This window comes from Mytilus galloprovincialis, chromosome 12 (assembly GCF_965363235.1).
Source record: "Mytilus galloprovincialis chromosome 12, xbMytGall1.hap1.1, whole genome shotgun sequence".
Taxonomy (NCBI): domain Eukaryota; kingdom Metazoa; phylum Mollusca; class Bivalvia; order Mytilida; family Mytilidae; genus Mytilus; species Mytilus galloprovincialis.
The window spans coordinates 72397717-72416984 of record NC_134849.1 but is presented as its reverse complement, the minus strand read 5'-3'; the positions used below and the strand labels follow the sequence as shown (position 1 = coordinate 72416984).

At 32.1% G+C, this 19268-nt stretch overlaps 1 protein-coding gene across 6 annotated transcripts in view; it reads left to right on the top strand.

Moving 5' to 3' along the window:
* Window positions 1-387: 387 nt before the first annotated feature.
* LOC143054754 (diacylglycerol kinase theta-like) overlaps window positions 388-19268 on the top strand; it is a 43791-nt gene continuing 24910 nt past the window's right edge. For 2 of the 6 annotated variants that reach the window (XM_076227792.1, XM_076227790.1), the window contains exons 1-10: window positions 388-770; window positions 3945-4024; window positions 4622-4724; window positions 5333-5415; window positions 6580-6711; window positions 8467-8611; window positions 12129-12236; window positions 15291-15431; window positions 17607-17735; window positions 18295-18392. In XM_076227792.1, coding sequence (XP_076083907.1) covers window positions 605-770; window positions 3945-4024; window positions 4622-4724; window positions 5333-5415; window positions 6580-6711; window positions 8467-8611; window positions 12129-12236; window positions 15291-15431; window positions 17607-17735; window positions 18295-18392 — 1185 coding nt within the window. In that variant the 5' untranslated portion in view covers window positions 388-604. The remainder of the gene's footprint in view (window positions 771-3944; window positions 4025-4621; window positions 4725-5332; window positions 5416-6579; window positions 6712-8466; window positions 8612-12128; window positions 12237-15290; window positions 15432-17606; window positions 17736-18294; window positions 18393-19268) is intronic. The other 4 variants (XM_076227791.1, XM_076227794.1, XM_076227793.1 and 1 more) reach the window with 4 other exon arrangements.

Below are 19268 nucleotides of genomic sequence, written 5' to 3'. Positions count from 1 at the left end.
CATTTTAAACAAGGATTTGTAATAGGTATAAAATATTCTTGATTTGAACAAAATAATTTATATCAAATAAATTGATTGGACATATATTTATACATAAATATATTGATTGATAATGATTGCAACAATGTTTGTCTATAAATTGCAAAATAGTATTCTATGTGACTGTGTGCATATAATTAGAAAATCTTTATTTAAATTTCACAAATCAATCAATCACATTCTAAGTAGCTTATAAATTCGGCATATATTTGGTTGTTTTTAAAGAAAATTCGAAGCTAATGTTCTATTTTCTTCGTATTATATTTGTAAGATCAATGGCATCGATCGATTGCTCAGCATCCCCCGGCGCAGGCTTTGAATCCGACTCTCCGCGGAATGTAGCCTCTTTTTCATGTCACATCCCTCATTTCCGTGGAAGAGTAAAAATGGTTCGATTAAGACAGTTAATACATGTTTTTCAACTCACTGGAATATATAAAACCTCAAAATGAAGTGTTTAGTACATTTTCCATGTTTTCAATCCACCTGTTCACGAATTGTTTCGCCCGGACAAAGCTGAATTGGAGATGTGTATTGTCACTGAAGGTTGATCATCTCCGTTCTAATGGATGATTCGGAAAACATGGTCCGCGGACAGGGTGGAGGAATTACCCCGGACGACCCCGGACACGGGCATTTTTTCATCAAGAAGACTTTTCACAAGCCCACTTATTGTCATCATTGTACCGATATGTTATGGGGGCTTATAGGGCAAGGATTCGTCTGTGAAGGTAAGGTCCCTCCAAGATGTCAGTATAAACAGCCGGTTGAACGCCACCTCATTAAAATACGGTGAAAAATAAAGTACACACGTTTATTAATTGGACCAGGTAATGCTATTTAGATGCATTAATGGTTTAATCAATTTTCTGCAATTAAAATCGTACATATAAATTTGATTTGTATACTAGGTGACGAGGCGAATTTATAATGTGCTTTATGTTTATTGGTTTGTAAGTCAATAATAAACAAGCTTTCCTGATAAACAATTGAACCCACTCATTCATGTCAAACTATTTCATTCATTGTCACCTGACCTAATTCATTTCCTGCATGTTTTTACCACAATTGAAACAACATCATCAATTTCATACTGTATTGACCTCATTTAAAATGCAATTTACATTTGCATATGTATGTATTTATAAAGAATGCTGAATAAAAATGTGATAGTTTGTTGATTTTCTGCCTTTTTCATCACAATAACATTGGATTATAAGTATTCTTAATGAAATTAAAGATATTTTACACATTTGTATAATGTAAAATTGTTTTATCATTACAAATTACATGAATTAATTTATATTATCAACTAGGTATGCACCTTACATAAATAATTCACATATATGAAAAGGGGGAGGCTTGTTTATATATTTGATTTGGACAAAATTGAGTTGGTTTTCTGAAACAAATACACAATGATGTAATACATTTATAAGAATTATATTTATCATTTATTGTTAATTGGCCATTCAGACAACTTATAAATATCCTGTCTAATTCATTCACACTTCATTTTTCTCACACACTGGTATAGAGTCTAGTAAATAGAAATAGGGAAGCTAAGAGGTCCCTCACATTTAGTTTCAAAAATCACATAGATCAAATTTATTATTTCACTTGCTATTTTCTTATCATACAAATGGAATAATTACTGAGGCAATTGTAATACAGCCCTGAACAGAAAAATAAATAGACATTTCTTACCGTAAACAGAGGTTGTCTTACAATGTACATTCTAGGCTAGACAGTGCAACACTTTTTGTGTGATACGTCATAATGCTGTTCAGAAATATGAAACGTTTGCCACATCAAACAATTTTGAATAATGATATGAGTGTTGTACTGCGTAGTGGTCGTACATTTTGTTTATTAGGGTCAATTGAAAGGAAACGAATTAATTATATTAGGATTGGAAACCAATGTATTCAAATTGAATATAGATTCCTAAGGCAAAACAAAAAAATATGTGTTTACTGTCATTTTCAGAAAAGAATATAATGGTAGATACTTGTCATGCTTGTACAACTTATATTCAAAATGAAACTGAAATTTTTTAATTCTCTTTTATTTGATCAGCAAACTAGTGAATGACATTTAAGACGAAGTGGTATTATTAACAATGAGGCAACTCTCTACAAGAGACCAAATGACATAGATATGTTAACAACTGAAGGTCAACGTACATTGTACAACCTAACCTCCAACAATGAGAAAAACTCACAGACTGTTTCCGTTTTTGAATCATATCTAGTATTATATTTACCTATGTTTCTTGCTTGAGGATGTAATAGAAACTGACAGGGAGTATGAGCTCATATCCTTTGTGAAGATCGTATAATATCCTCTAAATCATTAGAAAAAACAGATCCCAGCACTGCATTTCATGCAATACCATATATATATATATATAGTAGTACTCTCCTCTTGACAATTACAATTGAAAATATAAGTGTTTTTAAGTGGATGAATTGATGGCTGTTCAACTTCCAGTGGCAACTTAAATGTAGATTCAGAATGAGATCATGTTACTGTGATATAAATATGAACATGATAAACCCTACTTTGTTCTAGACTAACACACTGAGCTTGATTAACAGTCCGTAATTACCACAAGGTAACCGTCTGCATAAAGACATGTCCCCCTTACTGGACACATTGTTTTACCTCCGAGCCGACCAGTCTTTGCTCTTACTCCTTGTTTATACTAAGTTCTTAGCATCATAATATGACTTGCTTCATTCGCTTTGTGAATAAACCCATGCTCTAAATCCAATAAAATTTGTAAGCACATGCGTAAATTGACTACTGCAGAATAATGAATTTTATCAAACTGGCATGCATTTAATATATTTGATTAACTTAAAAAACTTCCAACCTCTTAAATGATGCACATGTTGTTACTAATTCATTTATTAGGACTATAAGTGTTGCAATTTGAAATTGACACATTTGACCTAGATACGACAACCGCTTATGCTGGCTGTTCAAAATTCCTCCCTCTGAAAAATCACATTTCATGGAAGAGCTTACTCACTATCGCTCAGGCAAAAATAATCACGAATATAATGCCTATACATGTTAAAATTACAATAAAGTATAGCTTGCAACAGTTATTTCTTAATTTTAAATATTACAAGTCTTGTTTTTAAAATTTTAAAATTTTAAAATATAACTATCACCATGATTATGAATGGAGAAGTATCGTATTCCACTGACAGAGGTAGAATCTATAAATACTATCCTCAATGTCCTTCTGTCCAGCTTTACACTCTAACATAAGTATATCTTAAGTGAGTGACTTAAAGCTTCTCTAATTATTAAAAATGGTGGTCTGACAATGTCTGAGCCGGTGCCCTTTAGCATTATTTAGGGATGGGATAGTACAAGGGGCTTTTGTGGCCTATAGCTAGTGGTCTAAGTAATTAAAACTACTGTATCACTCATAATCCTGTCAACACTAAGGTTGTGAGATTTTATGTAGCATGAGGCAGGTGTACTCAACTTGAATCTTTGATTTGAAAATGAATGTACAAAATAAAATTAAAAAAATTAAAATGTACAGTAGTTGTCGTTTGTTTATGTAATTTATATGTGTTTCTCGTTTCTCGTTTTTTATATAGATTAGACTGTTGGTTTTCCCGTTTGAATGGTTTTACACTAGTAATTTTGGGGCCCTTTATAGCTTGTTGGTCGATGTGAGCCAAGGCTCCGTGTTAAAGGCCTTACATTGACCTAAAATGGTTTACTTTTATAAATTGTTATTTGGATGGAGAGTTGTCTCATTGGCACTCACACCACATCTTCTTTATCTATATAAAGGATTAGATATATATTTTTAAAAACATGTACATGTACATTTTAAAGAGTAAAATACAAACTAAAAATGTATATATTTTTTTCAGTTTGTAATTTTGTTGTCCATGAAAGATGTTTAAAAACAGTTGTCTCAGCTTGTTCTAGTATTGCTACTAATTTGATTAAGGTAAGTTTTTAATTGCTTATGCATGAATGTATGAAAGTTAAAACAGATAGACGATAACTGCCAACACCAAATAAAGATTAGCAGAGAATTCGAAAAAAAAATTCATATAGGAGTTTTTGCCCCTGAACGATGAATTTTCAGCAATAATGTTGAAACTATAATAAATAGAGAGAAACTCTACTGAGTAAAACAATCAGAAATAAAGATGTCCAAATAAGTCAATGATCAAAACTGTCAATTTACCTTGTATAGGAGTAATTGTCCTTTATTAACATTTTTAGCTCACCTTGTGTAAAGGGAAAAGTGAGCTTTTCTTATCACTTGGCGTCCAATAGATTGTATATTGTACACAGATTTTGACGGAACTAAGAAATCGAATGTTTACAAAAATACAAATACTCTTATTTAACAAAAATTGATATCCATGAAAATAGATGAAATCAGTTATCATGCTAAAAACAGGAATTCTTAGACTTCAGAAAATTTAACAAATTCTGTCCGATTACTTTAATTGATGTTTGCTTAATTAACATTCACATTCAACTAGTTCAAGCTGTCAGATTACAAGTCAAACTACAGTTAAAGTTCTTTTTGTAGAATCCAGTAGCCCATAGTTGGTCAGAAGCAGGCCATTTTAAAAGAAAATTTTGTAATGTTTGTCGTAGACGATTGGAGGATAGTCAAGCTATCCGATGTGAAAGTAAGTTCTATATTTAGAAATTGCTGAAACTATTTGATGTGAAAATAAGTTCTATATTTAGAAATCGAGAGTTATTTATTTAGAAAAAGGCGTTATACTTATACCAGTTTTATTTTGTCTTCTCTCAATGAAATTGAAAAAGATAAAATGAGACATGCTGTTACTGGCAGATTTCCATTGGTTCCAGTTGTATTACAAACAATGAAATATCCCACAAAACAAAAGGATTCTGAAATGGTGAATACTCCAGTTTGAAAATAGGGTAGTGAATATTATGCACATGAAGCCTGTTCCCATATCCATGACTCCTGTGTTCAGTCTTCATGCAAAATTTTGAATCTACAGACGCCTGAAGCTGAATATTATGAAAATTTTAGTTAGATTCTATTAGCCTGTGTATATAATTTTTACAGGTCTAACAGCATTTTTACAAGCCCGGGCTAGTGGGCCTGTGGTTGAGTGTAAAGACTGCCATTTCGATATTCTGTTTTACTATTTTCTTTTGATAGTTTTGGAATAATAAGCACAAGATGACTGTTCCTATTTCTATGTTAATACATATAACTGTACCTCTTTTAATATTATGTATTATTTTTTTTTCTCCACAGTTTGTGAATATTATGCACATGAAGACTGTTCCGATTTCTCTGTCAGTGATTGTAAAGAATGTGCAACTTATGGTCCACATAAGGTACAGTTATTATTGTACATGTTGTATTATATTTGTTTGAATCTGTATTTTTGTGTTCAAGTACTTACGTCAGCGTCAGCGCCGTCCAAAGACAGATGGTTTCTGGATAATAACTTTAGTATAAGTTAATTGAAATCAATACAATGTTTATAACTACAAAAGGAAGGTTGGGATTGATTTTGGGAGTTATGGTTCCAAAGGTTTAGGAATAAATAAAGGGCCTAAAAAGAGGCCAAAATAAGCATTTCTGTAGTTTCCAGTCAATAACTTGTGTTTAAGTATACCACAAGTTTCCATATTACAAAGAGATGGTAAGGGGGGTTATGGCTCAAATCTTTTAGCAAGTAGGGACAAAAAAGGTGGAAAAACAAGTTTTTTTCTGGTTAAAGGACAATTTAGACAATTTAAAAGCAGTGTAAGAGAGGTAATCAAATTCCATTCAAAGAATACTGTTATATATATGTTTTATTACCTCCCTTACACTGCTTGAAAATTATGTATTAAGAAATGATGATTGTCTTGAGATGATTAGCTGTAAATATATTATTAGAAGTTACTATTAATTAATATTAATTTTAACCATGACTGTATGTCATTTTATATTTTGATATTTGATGATGTATTTAAATGAGTAGTTATTGTTGCAAACACCATTAGAAATTTAAATTGAGATTATTTTTGGATAAAGGGAAAGGGAGAGGTAAAAAAAAATTGGGAGGGGGGTAAGAACTTGGGGGGGGGGGTACATTGTTTTGTCATTTCAGAATTCAGAAATTAAAAAGAAAATATCTTCAAATATTTTCTTTTTCGGGGATTAATGTTCAACAGCATAGTGTATTGCTCAAAAGCAAAAACATTTTTTAAAGTTCATTAGACCAATTCATTCTGTGTCAGAAACCTATGCTGTGTCAACTATTTAATCACAATTCAAATTCAGAGCTGTATCAAGCTTGAATGTTGTGTCCATACTTGCTCCAACTGTTCAGGGATCAACCTCTGCGGTTGTATAAAGCAGCGCCCAGCGGAGCACCTGGTCTGGAATGTGACCAAAACAATCATGACTCTTCAACCCTACTATTTTAAGAAGGGCACTCTTAACAAACACAATTTTTTTGTGGCATAAGTAATATACAGACATGCATAACCAATAATTTCTGTCTATAGGTAAATGCTGTACAATATCACCACTGGAGAGAAGGGAACCTTCCAGCTAACTCAAAATGTCTGGCTTGTAAGAAGACTTGCTGGTCATCAGAATGTTTGTCAGGCATGCGATGTGAATGGTGTGGAGTTACGGTAAGTATGTCAATTCTAGTGAAACACTCAACTCAGTGATTCGGGAAATACTTGACTCTGTGTTTTGGGAAATACTGGACTCAGTGATTCGGGAAACACTGGACTCAGTGATTCGGGAAACACTGGACTCAGTGATTCTTTACAATTTAAAAATAAGGTGTTATGATAGTCAATGAGACAACTTTTACTAGTTTGTACCATTCAATGCCTTTAATTGAAAAAAGTCAGATTCAGTACTTAGTTTGTTATTCTAGTCACATACCTATGGCAAAAGTTTAGGCCTAAAATAAAATATTGTTTGTTTTCCCAATCCTGACCGACCCTGCAAAAACGGTATGACTCAGAAAATTGTATTGTTAAAACTAAGTCAAATATTATTTTATTCATTTCAAATTTTTAAGGCTTCCCGAATCAAATGATATTGTTCCAGCTTTTTGGAAAATTTCCCAAACTACCTACCCACACCTGGCTTGGAAGGGTAGTGATTGGGGAAACAAACAATATATTAATTTAGGCCTTAGAAATTCTTAGCTAATGTACAGGAAGGTTCCAAATTAACAGATAATTTGTAAATGATTGTTCTTTATTGGAGGATTAGATGTAAATAAATACACATTTGACAAACAGACCAATAAGATCTGTTCTTACAGATTATTACATTACCATATTTCAGGCCCATGCTAACTGCTATAGACTTCTGCAGACAGAATGTAACTTTGGGAATCTAAGGGAGATAATTTGTGACATTTTCATATTTCAGGCCCATTCTAGCTGCTATAGACTTCTGCCGACAGAATGTAAATTTGGGAGTCTAAGGGAGATAATGCTGCCTCCTAATTGTTTAAGGGGGTCTAAGGGAGATAATGTGTGACATTCTCATATTTCTGGCCCATTCTAGCTGCTATAGACTTCTGCCGACAGAATGTAACTTTGGGAGTCTAAGGGAGATAATTTGTGACATTTTCATATTTCAGGCCCATTCTAGCTGCTACAGACTTCTGCCGACAGAATGTAACTTTGGGAGTCTAAGGGAGATAATGCTGCCTCCTATTCCTAATTGTTTAAGGGGTCTAAGGGAGATAATGTGTGGCATTCTCATATTTCATACCCATTCTAGCTGCTATAGACTTCTGCCGACAGAATGTAACTTTGGGAGTCTAAGGGAGTTAATGCTGCCTCCTAATTGTTTAAGGGGGTCTAAGGGAGATAATGTGTGACATTCTCATATTTCTGGCCCATTCTAGCTGCTATAGACTTCTGCCGACAGAATGTAACTTTGGGAGTCTAAGGGAGATAATTTGTGACATTTTCATATTTCAGGCCCATTCTAGCTGCTACAGACTTCTGCCGACAGAATGTAACTTTGGGAGTCTAAGGGAGATAATGCTGCCTCCTATTCCTAATTGTTTAAGGGGTCTAAGGGAGATAATGTGTGGCATTCTCATATTTCATACCCATTCTAGCTGCTATAGACTTCTGCCGACAGAATGTAACTTTGGGAGTCTAAGGGAGTTAATGCTGCCTCCTAATTGTTTAAGGGGTCTAAGGGAGATAAATACACATCTCATTACTGCATTTCAGGCCCATGCTAGCTGCTATAGACTTCTTCTGACAGAATGTAACTTTGGGAGTCTAAGGGAGATAATTTGTGACATTTTCATATTTCAGGCCCATTCTAGCTGCTATAGACTACTGCCCACAGAATGTAACTTTGGGAGTCTAAGGAAGATAATTTGTGACATATTCATATTTCAGGCCCATGCTAGCTGCTATAGACTTCTCCCGACAGAATGTAACTTTGGGAGTCTAAGGGAGATAATGCTGCCACCGAATTGTTTAACCATTCCTCGTATGGATGTTCCCATGGAAACAGTTCTTGGAATCAAAGGAAGGGGAGACAGTAAGTTTGTTTATTACTAATTTGCTTTTTCATGATACAATGCATTCTGGGTAATATATTCAAAAGTGTACACCAAAACATTGTGATTGGTTTAAAATATCATAAACAATCGAAATTCAACCAATGATGTTACATTATTTTGATTTTAGATTTGAACAGTGAGATTACCCATAGTTCTTTAGATTCAGAAAAGCAGAATTGAACACTGTGCTGATTTTGCATATATAGAACATTGGGTCCATTGTTTAACTTGTTTGTTGGACCAGTAAAATGAGATTTTCAATTGACGAAATGTCAAATAATGTGGAAATTAAGTAATAATAGTTATATGTTAGCGAGTGAAATTATGTTCAATCTAGAGTACATTATTATAATGGTTTGAACTATTTTGCACCTTTTCCGATTCAGAAAGTCACATTTGTACTTAAAATTTACATTTTAAGCCATCTAATTGTCAAGCTAAAAAGTTATGTGCTACTGAAAATATTTTGCTAGCTGTGAATTTGCATTTGAATTTAAACAGGGGAATTCAAATTCATTTCCTGTCAAATTTTCATAAATTTTTATGCCGATTTTTATGCCCCATTTATGGGCATTATGTTTTCTGGTCTGTTCGTCCCTTGTCGTTTGTCTGTCTTGTTGTCCTGCTCCAGGTTAAAGTTTTTGGTTGAGGTAGTTTTTGATGAAGTTGAAGTCTCATCAACTTGAAACTTTGTACACATGTTCCCTATGAAATGATCTTTCTTATTTGAATGCCAAATTAGAGATTTTACCCCATTTTCATGGTCCAATGAACATAGAAAATGATAGTGTGGATGGGGCATCCGTGTACTATGGACACATTCTTGTTTGAATGTGAGTAGTATGTGTGTCACAAGGAAGAACATTAGAAATTCCTTGTCCAACAATGGCAATGAGTCATTACTGAAATCCATAGGAATCAAAATCACAAAAAGTCCAAAGAGCATTTTGTCTTGTAAAGATGAGAACAAATTCTGAAACAAAACAGATTAACAGTTTAAGGTTTCGACTATATTCTTCTTTCATTTTCAAAAATAGCTGTTCAGGGTATGTATGTGTGCATGTTTATTTATATATGTAAAACTGCATGTTATTGTTACATTGTTCCATAATTGATGTTGTGTGACATGCATGATGTTAAAAATTACTGTGGATTCATTTTTATTGGGGGGGGGGGGGGGGATACCAATTTTTGGTGGATTTAAAAAACAAATTGCATATTTGATTTTGTGGTTTTGTTCAAGTCTCCTTACAAGCCTTAGGAAAATTTGTATTTCTTTAGACATTTGTATTTGTGGTTAACCTATACTTACGAAATCCACGAAAGTTGGTATTCCACTAATAATTATGAATCCACAGTAGCTTTAGCTTATCCTTTAAATAATAAGTCCTTTTTACTTTCCACGAAGATTGTGTCAAATAAAATATAAATTATTTCCATGATGTTTTCAGAATTATGCCAATCAATAGATGCTATAATAGTTTAATAAACACTGCACTATTCCAATACTTATAAAAAAAAAAATCCTTTTTAAATTTGTTAAAAGAAATAAAATGCTCTTACCGTTTTTAGAGAAAAATTGTGGGTATTTTTAAATTCTCAACAATTTATCACACTATGGCATAAATATTAAGCAATGAATACCTACAATACAGCTTAGATATTAAGCCACTATGACCTACGCTACAACTGAGATATAAGGCTACGAAGACGGACACTATGGTTTAGATATAAATCTATGAAGACCTACTCTAAAAACTAGATATTTAGCTACGAAGACCTACACTAAAAACTAGATATTTAGCTATGAAGACCTACACTAAAAACTAGATATTAAGCTATGAAGACCTACACTAAAAATTAGATATTTAGCTATGAAGACCTACACTAAAAACTAGATATTTAGCTATGAAGACCTACACTAAAAACTAGATATTTAGCTATGAAGACCTACACTATGGTTTAGATATAAAGCTATGAAAACCTACTTTTAAATTAGATAGTAAACTGTGAAGACCTACACTATGGCTTAGATATCAATATAAGGATAGAAGGACTAAGTCAACAGTATGGCCTAAATATAAAGCTATGAAGACATACACATGTACACAAAAGCTTAACTATAAATATGTTAAATATATTGAAACCTACACCATGTCTTTGATACAAAGTTAAGGTTTTGGCAATGGTTGCTAACAGCTTAATTTTTGTAGCCAATATATATAGTTCTATACAAGAAAAGCAGAAACTTTAGAGGAGCCCACACCAATTTAAGGGACCATTGGCGAGTGGTCCCCTGCTAATTTCAAACCCTGAAGCTATGAAATCCTAGTCTGTGGCTTACGTATAAAGCTATAAAGACCTTCACTAAAGATTAGATATAAAGCTCTAAAGAGACTTACAAGATGCCTTAGATGAATTAGGCACAAAGTATAAAGACCTTCACTATGACTTCGGGATATAGCAATGAACCTACTAGCGCTCAGATATTAAACTAATGAACAGCTTTACTATGGCATTTATATAGAGCTATGAAATATTACACTTTAACTGGTGAATTCAGCTTTTTTCAACAATACTAAATGGGTTTGGGCATAAGTTGGGCATAAATCGTAGCTAGCCCAACCTGCCTACCCTATGACCAGGAAATGCTGTTTTCCCTCGTGTAATCATGATGCTTACAATTACAACCTATAGATATAAGCAGACTAAATTCATAAAGAATCATAATTTTTTTGGACATGGAAGGGTTGTCCACTGAGGCTAGCAAAAAGCAAAAATAACATGAACTGTAGTGTAGTTCTTTGCATCATATTTTTGTTATACAAAACTGAAGATGGCATGCTTGCTTTCAATTTTCTGAAAAGTTAGAAATTTTTGTGATGTTTTTATTGTCGAGTTATGGTTTCATGTAAATTAGAAATTCACAATTTACACAATTTGAATGCAATATTTCCTAAAGTTTTAGCAACCTTTTTATTATTGTGGAAATTGCCACTGGATAGGTTTCGCCAAAATTGAAAGTATTACTTATAACTAACTTAATCCGATATGGCAACAATGTATACCACATTTTAATCTGTTGACTGTTGTTCAACAATCCCTTTAATAGATCCACACAAATGTGTCTGAATATACAGGTACTGTAAATTCAGAAATTATTGTGTGCAATTATTATTGCGATTTTGTCATTTTAGACTTAAATGCGATTTTATTTTTTTACGATTTTGAGAAAAATCCTGTTTAATTCATATAAAATATTTCAAAATGTGAGTTTTAATTTTTGCGTTCATAACTCTGTCCCATTTTTTGCAATAATCAAAACCTCGCAATAATTTCTGAACACTCAGTTATTGAAATGTTAAAAGTAGTGTGTGCTCTCTTCAGTTGTGATAGTTATTGTAGACCGTATGTAGTGATCTTATTAATTATTCCTGTTGTTTATTTTTTGTTTGTTTATGATGTAAACATTTTTATTTGTTGTCTATTTTGTAGAACGTAAACGGTTGCATGCTGAAAAAATAAACAAGATATTGGAACCTTCAAATTTTGAGAAGCTATGGGAATCTGGGGCTGGTTTTTTCTCACGGTTAACAAAAAGCGGTATTTTTCAGTTTGTATTATTTAATTATATTTTTGTTTTTTTGAGTTATAGTTATTTTTACCATTGTGTTGATTTGAAGCTTTAATAATAGTCTTCATGCTAAACCTTTACGTACCGGCAAATCATCATAGGCGATTTAAGGGGGGGGGGGGGGGTCCTGGGGGGCTCGGGCCCCCTCTTTCCTGGGAAAAATTTGGTTGATTATATAGAGAATCACTGAAGCATGACTGACCCGGGCCCCCCTTATGAAAAGTTCTGGATCCGCCACTGATCATCCATCATTAAAGTTTAAGTTCATTAATTAAGACTCTATTGATTAGTTGGCAAGAGCTCTATAGTAATGGTTGGGTCTGTCATACTTACCATGATAAAAGTATGACCGGACTGGATCGCATGTCAATAAGTGGGGGAACTAGCTGACATTCTGCGACCCAGTTCTGATCATATTATTTTGTAGGGGAACTAGGTGAATAATGATGGTAGAGCATATGTAATGCATTGTCTGGTTTTCTTTGTATAACGCACAAGAAGTCAATAAAACACTAAGTTTGATGATTGTACACATTAATTATTCTCGAATAGATAAGCATTTATATTTACAACACAAGTCATACATGTATACGAATATGGGACTAAGTCACCATGATGTGACAAAGCCTAAAATTATCCAATCCTCTAAATTACATCAAGTTAATATATCCAAGTCCCTTTCTAAAACACATCTCCCCTCTCTCAATAATCATTTAATGTATATCAAAGTTACTTGACCAATCAAAATACATAACTCCCAAAAAGGGGAGAGTAATTATTTAAAACCTTGCTATTAAAAATATGGTCCCTTAGATACCTTTTTATCAATTACAATGTATAGTTAAAGTATAAAATTATGTAACAAAAATATAACACTTCTATTGTATTTTTATCTTAAATAGGAAATAGCTAATTATAGTCTTATTGTAACATTTTGAAGGTGCTAATAGCTTTACCTCAAGTTTACCTTAATCCCTAATCCAGAATTAAGAAAGACAGTCTAATTATATTCTCTTTGAAATGTGAATTATTTGCATTTAGCCTTTACTTAGTTTTGACATGTTGACATTCTAACACTTTAATTCATCCTTAAAGAAATAAAGAAAATATAGATTTATTTATACAAAACTATTCAAAAATATTGCCAAGGAAAAATACCTCATTTTTCCTTGGTGATAAAAGCACTTTGAAAATTTTTCAAAATTTGGATGCACACCATTGATATATATAAAAGGAAGGTCACTTTCTCTTTGTGTGAAATGGATAAAAGTTATGGTAAAAATTTTCAAAAGTTTGTAAAAAAAATCTGAAATTTTGAGAAAGATGTCCTTTTTTCAACAATTATTGTTATGCTTTCCATTCGACTGTAACCTGATATCAAAATTATAGTCCAACCTTAGATTTTGTTGTAAAAAATTATGAATTTTGAGAAACGTCTCTGTTTTTTTGCTAAATTTTCAATAATAAATAAATGTAGGTATAACTTGGTATTTCAAAAGGATTCTCTCTGCCAAAACATATTTGGTTGTCCATGGCCACAAAATACACAATGCTGGGATTTTAACAAAACTTATATTGATCAAGAACACATTTTGAATGTCATGATCTTCAAAAAATATTAAATTTGACCACCCATGAACAGGAATTGCTTTGTATGCATCATTCTTGGTGCCTCACACAAAAATGTGTTTTATTATTTTCCCTGGGTCTCTTGTGGCTGTTATCATACCTCCTGCTTTTACTAATTGTCCTCACATTATTCACCTCCTATATTTAACCACTGCCATGTTGAAATGCAAATTGTTTATTCATATTTTTGAAATGCCAATTGTCATGAATTATATTGTTTGCCTATATCTAACAATTCTATGTGTTTAGTTTGTTGTTAAATACTGCAGAATTACAAATTTGAACAGGTATGATTGTAGTCTACTTAGTCTGAAAACTTTATGAACTTTAAATTCAACTTGTGTTTAAGTTTAAAAAAATAGCTGTTGTACAGGAGAGTAAAAAGCAAGATGTCAATTTTTAATTATTTTCCTCCATGTTAAAATGCCAGATGATTGTTTACAGTGTTGCTTTTCAGAGTGGAAATTAAAAATGGTCAACAAAATTTCCATTCTCCTTTAAATGGATCACACTTTATTTTAAAAAAATGTAATGTCCAGAATTGGCCATTTCAGAATCTAAAGCATCATGGGTAATTTCATTGTTCGTACCCCAAAATGAAAATAACATCACGTCATTGGTTAGATTTTCATTGTTTATGACATTTTTAACCAATCAGGACGTTTTGGTTTACACTTTTGAAAATATTACCCAGGATGCATTAGATTCTGAAAACGGTGAATTCTATTTTGGGGAATGTGATCAATGTAAATGAGTGCATGAAGGTCAAGCTGACAACAAATATATTTTAAATGATGAATAAACTAGGGGAAGAGAAAAAAAAAATTGTAAACAATTTTTGACAAAAATTTTATTTTTGCAAGTTATCTCAAAAGTATAATAAAAAGGTTCTTATTGCAGTGCATGTGTTCAATAAAAATGCTCAGTAGAACAACATTGTACAAATGTAATGAAAATGACCGAAAGGATTGCAATTAAATTTAAAGAAATATATCAAAATGTCATATTGTTACCAAGTGAGTTATTCAGGCTCTTAGAAGATTCTTATTTTATGTCAATATTTAAATTTGGATCAGTCGTAAGAGATTTTTATTTAAACTGAAAATTTCACAATGTGATCTTTGAAAGTTTAGCAAGTAAACTTACTATTTGAATATTTTTATCATTGTACAACTCGGACAAAACAGTACAGTGATTTTCCCTCCAAAACTAGTTTTCATAGATAAGTGCATATGAGACCATACTAAAATTATATTTTTGAGGAAGAAAACCTCATTGTATTCAGATGAAAATGACGACTACTGTCTGATTTTAAAATTCTTCAGATAAAGTGAATTCAATTGTTGTATTCATATTTTTAATCTTTGTTGAAATATATCAAAAATGGTTTTCAGAAAGCAACATATCTATGCTGCCCTCATCTAATTTGAAAATTCAAACAATTGAAGAGAGAAAGAAGAAAAGAAAACGTAGAAAACAAAAGAAAACCCAAACAACGCGTTTAGAAAAATGTTACAGTCGATGCTTCATTAGAAGTAAGCTTATTTTGTTATATATACTGGAGATTCGTTATTAGGCCAAAAAAATATAGTTCTGTTTCACTCCTCTATAATTACTCTATAAAGTTTCATGCCTACCCTATTCGATTTCCATCAGCACTTTTCGCCACTAGTCTCATGACTAGAAAAGTTTTATTGGGAATAGTAAGTTTTAACAAACTTTGTTTGGGCTTATAAGAAAAATGTTGGAAAAATTACTCTTCAGACTAGCAATTAGAAAAGATTTTGGTGCAGACTACTGTGTTTTATGCACATTTTTGTTTCACATGGTTAAGAAATGTTTGAAGTCTAGTTATCACTTTCACAAAAAAATCTTACAACTCAATTCGATCATAAGTATATTGAATTGTTCATGACTTCTGAATTCAATTCTAGTCGCAAGTTTTTGTGAAACTGGTCATAAATATTTTAAATAAAGCACTGTTAAAGTTTTAAAAAAATCCCCATATAAACTATTCTATATTAACTAACATGTTTTTTTTTCTGCAAGGAGGGGAGAAACAGATTAAGTTTTTTTTTTGGCTTTATTATGAAATTCCATGGGTACTAATTGTAGAAGATTTTATATGTAAAGGTGAACAACAACAAAATATTAGTGTTTAACGAAATACAAATTGTCCATAGACTTGTATAATTTGCTAAAACCATCAAATCAAGTATACATGAAACTAGAACTTTTCTCGATAAATGAAGATTAGTACCCATGAAATGAAATGAATCCACAGTATTTCAAATTGAAATAATAAAAAAAAAAAAAACTAAAATTATTAAAATATATTTCTGCAGAAAATTATGACTGTTTTCCAAAACTTCTTGTGAGAAATAATACTTGTAAGTCTTGAAAATTTTAGTCAACATGGGCTTTGCTCATTGTTGAAGGCCATACAGTGACCTATAGTTGTTAATTTCTGTGTCATTTTAATCTTTTGTGGAGAGGTGTCTCATTGGCAATCATACCACATCTTCTTATCTATATTTCAAGATACTTTGTTGACTGTTGAGGTGAGTCGATGGTTGCATTATAAAACTAATTCTAAAAAAGCAATTAATAACTTTAATTATGGAGAAAAATTCAGAGCATCTCTCTTAAGAATTAGGCATAAATTTATGTATGAATAGGTTTGTTCTCTAAGTTTTGTTGCATAAATGGAATTCATTGACAGATTTTTTAAGAAAATGGACAATTTCAGAAAGGATTTTATAGATACAGGAACAATTATTCTTAAAAAGTAGAGTTAGCGGGCAAAATGGATAAAGTCAGGGGTTCTGAATATTTGACAAAAGAGTTTTTAAAAAAATTTCATGCAAACATCTGTAACATTACAGTGCAAACATTTTCTATTTATTTCAATTTTGTTGATCAGCTTGGCCTTGGCTGCTGGGTTGCCATGTGTTACTTAGAAAGAAGATCCTACTTGTAAATAGTGGAAAGGTGTATTTTTATGTCCAGCAACAATTTTGATGAAATACTTATACAAAACCGTCTCTGGATTTGGATGATCTTTATGGTCACTATATGATATTTTTAAGTTTGAACCTACTTTTAAAGATTTCAAGCTTGAAAGTGTGAAGGAGAAACAAAGTGTATAACTTATAGCAGCTGTATTGACTAAAGTAAAAAAAAACTCATCTTGACCACTACAGCAAAAGCTATTGTAACACTGTCACATGATATGTCACTTATAACTTATAGCAGCTGTATTGACTAAAGTAAAAAAAAACTCATCTTGACCACTACAGCAAAAGCTATTGTAACACTGTCACATGATATGTCACTTATAACTTATAGCAGCTGTATTGACTAAAGTAAAAAAAAACTCATCTTGACCACTACAGCAAAAGCTATTGTAACACTGTCACATGATATGTCACTGAACATTCATATATTAATGCATGCTTTTTATATTGCAAATTACTGACAAAAATGCTTAATGAAATTAATGTGATTGCAAAAATTTTATGCAGGAAATTCGTCACTGAAATTGTGAATGCAAGTTTTTTTTTAATCATTGCTTATATGATATTGTCACTTTTCTGTTGTATTATAGAAAATTGCACCAAATTTTATTTTCCACATTTAAATATCTGTAGTTTCTTTTTTTGGCTCTTAAAAATGTAAATAAGATATTTCTAAGCTTAATTTGTGTACAGTAGGAAGGACAATCTCCGAGGAATGGCCCTCTAGTGGTGACACAGCTACAACCGATGACGACGAGAGACAAGGTCCTACAAGATCACCAAAGGATAAAGATTCAAAAGATAAAGAAAAGGATTTAGAAAGTAAGTTAGTTAATGAACTGTTAAATATAGTGCCTGCATGCTGGTATGAAATAATGTTGTGCTAATAAATTAAAATTCAGATTTAAGATGAGCACAAAACTTGGTAAAAAGTTCAAACTGACAGATTTAGTAAAGCGTTTTGTATGGTGGTTCAATATGAAATAATTTTGTACTAATTATGAAAAAAAAATCAGAATCAGATTTAAGAAGAGCACAAAATTTGAACAAGAGCTTAAATGACCAGGTAGCAATACATGTTTTATCAAGCTTATAATTTGAAAGGCCATATAGGTGGTAGTTACAGAAGAATTTTATATGCTTTTGAGTTAATCTGTTATGATATGATCTAAAAATCAAGATGTGGATAAAGATATTGTGATACAATTGTGATTAATTGTTTCTTCACTTGACATTGATATCAAATAAAAAAGAAAACTGGACTTTACAATAATATTGGTGAAACAGCAACTCTTCAATACAAAACATCTTGAGTCAGATGTCAGATATTTTGTGTTGTATTCCATAAGTCAATGTTATATATATATTTTTTTTTTCATAGCTGAAATAATACGAGTTTTTGATGGTAATTCTTCCATGAAGAGGAAATTATACAGGACAATATCTGTACCTAAAAATGCTCCTGCTCAAGCTATTTTGGTAAGTCAAAGTCAAGGACAATATCTGTACCTAAAAATGCTCCTGCTCAATCTATTTTGGTAAGTCAAAGTCAAGGACAATATCTGTACCTAAAAATGCTCCTGCTCAAGCTATTTTGGTAAGTCAAAGTCAAGGACAATATCTGTACCTAAAAATGCTCCTGCTCAAGCTATTTTGGTAAGTCAAAGTCAAGGACAATATCTGTACCTAAAAATGCTCCTGCTCAAGCTATTTTGGTAAGTCAAAGACAAGGACAATATCTGTACCTAAAAATGCTCCTGCTCAAACTATTTTGGTAAGTCAAGGTCAAGGACAATATCTGTACCTAAAAATGCTCCTGCTCAAGCTATTTTGGTAAGTCAAAGTCAAGGACAATATCTGTATCTAAAAATGCTCCTGCTCAAACTATTTTGGTAAGTCAAAGTCAAGTACAATATCTGTACCTAAAAATGCTCCTGCTCAAGCTATTTTGGTAAGTCAAAGTCAAGGACAATATCTGTACCTAAAAATGCTCCTGCTCAAACTATTTTGGTAAGTCAAAGTCAAGGACAATATCTGTACCTAAAAATGCTCCTGCTCAAGCTATTTTGGTAAGTCAAAGTAATATTCTTGAATCAAACATCAAATATATGTTAATTGTTAGTTATGTTATTTCAGAACTATTTTTAAATTTTCAATATGCAACCAAGTCTACACTGAGGTTGTGAGTTTGAACCCTGCAGGTGCACTCGACTCCAAAATTAATTGACTAGGAATGTCAGTTTTACTATCTGAAGTTGTGGTTTTCTCCGGGCACTCTGGCTTCCTTCACCAATAAAAACTGGCCACCACAAAATAGCCCAAAAGTGGTGCTTAAAAGTTGCATTAGAACACCAA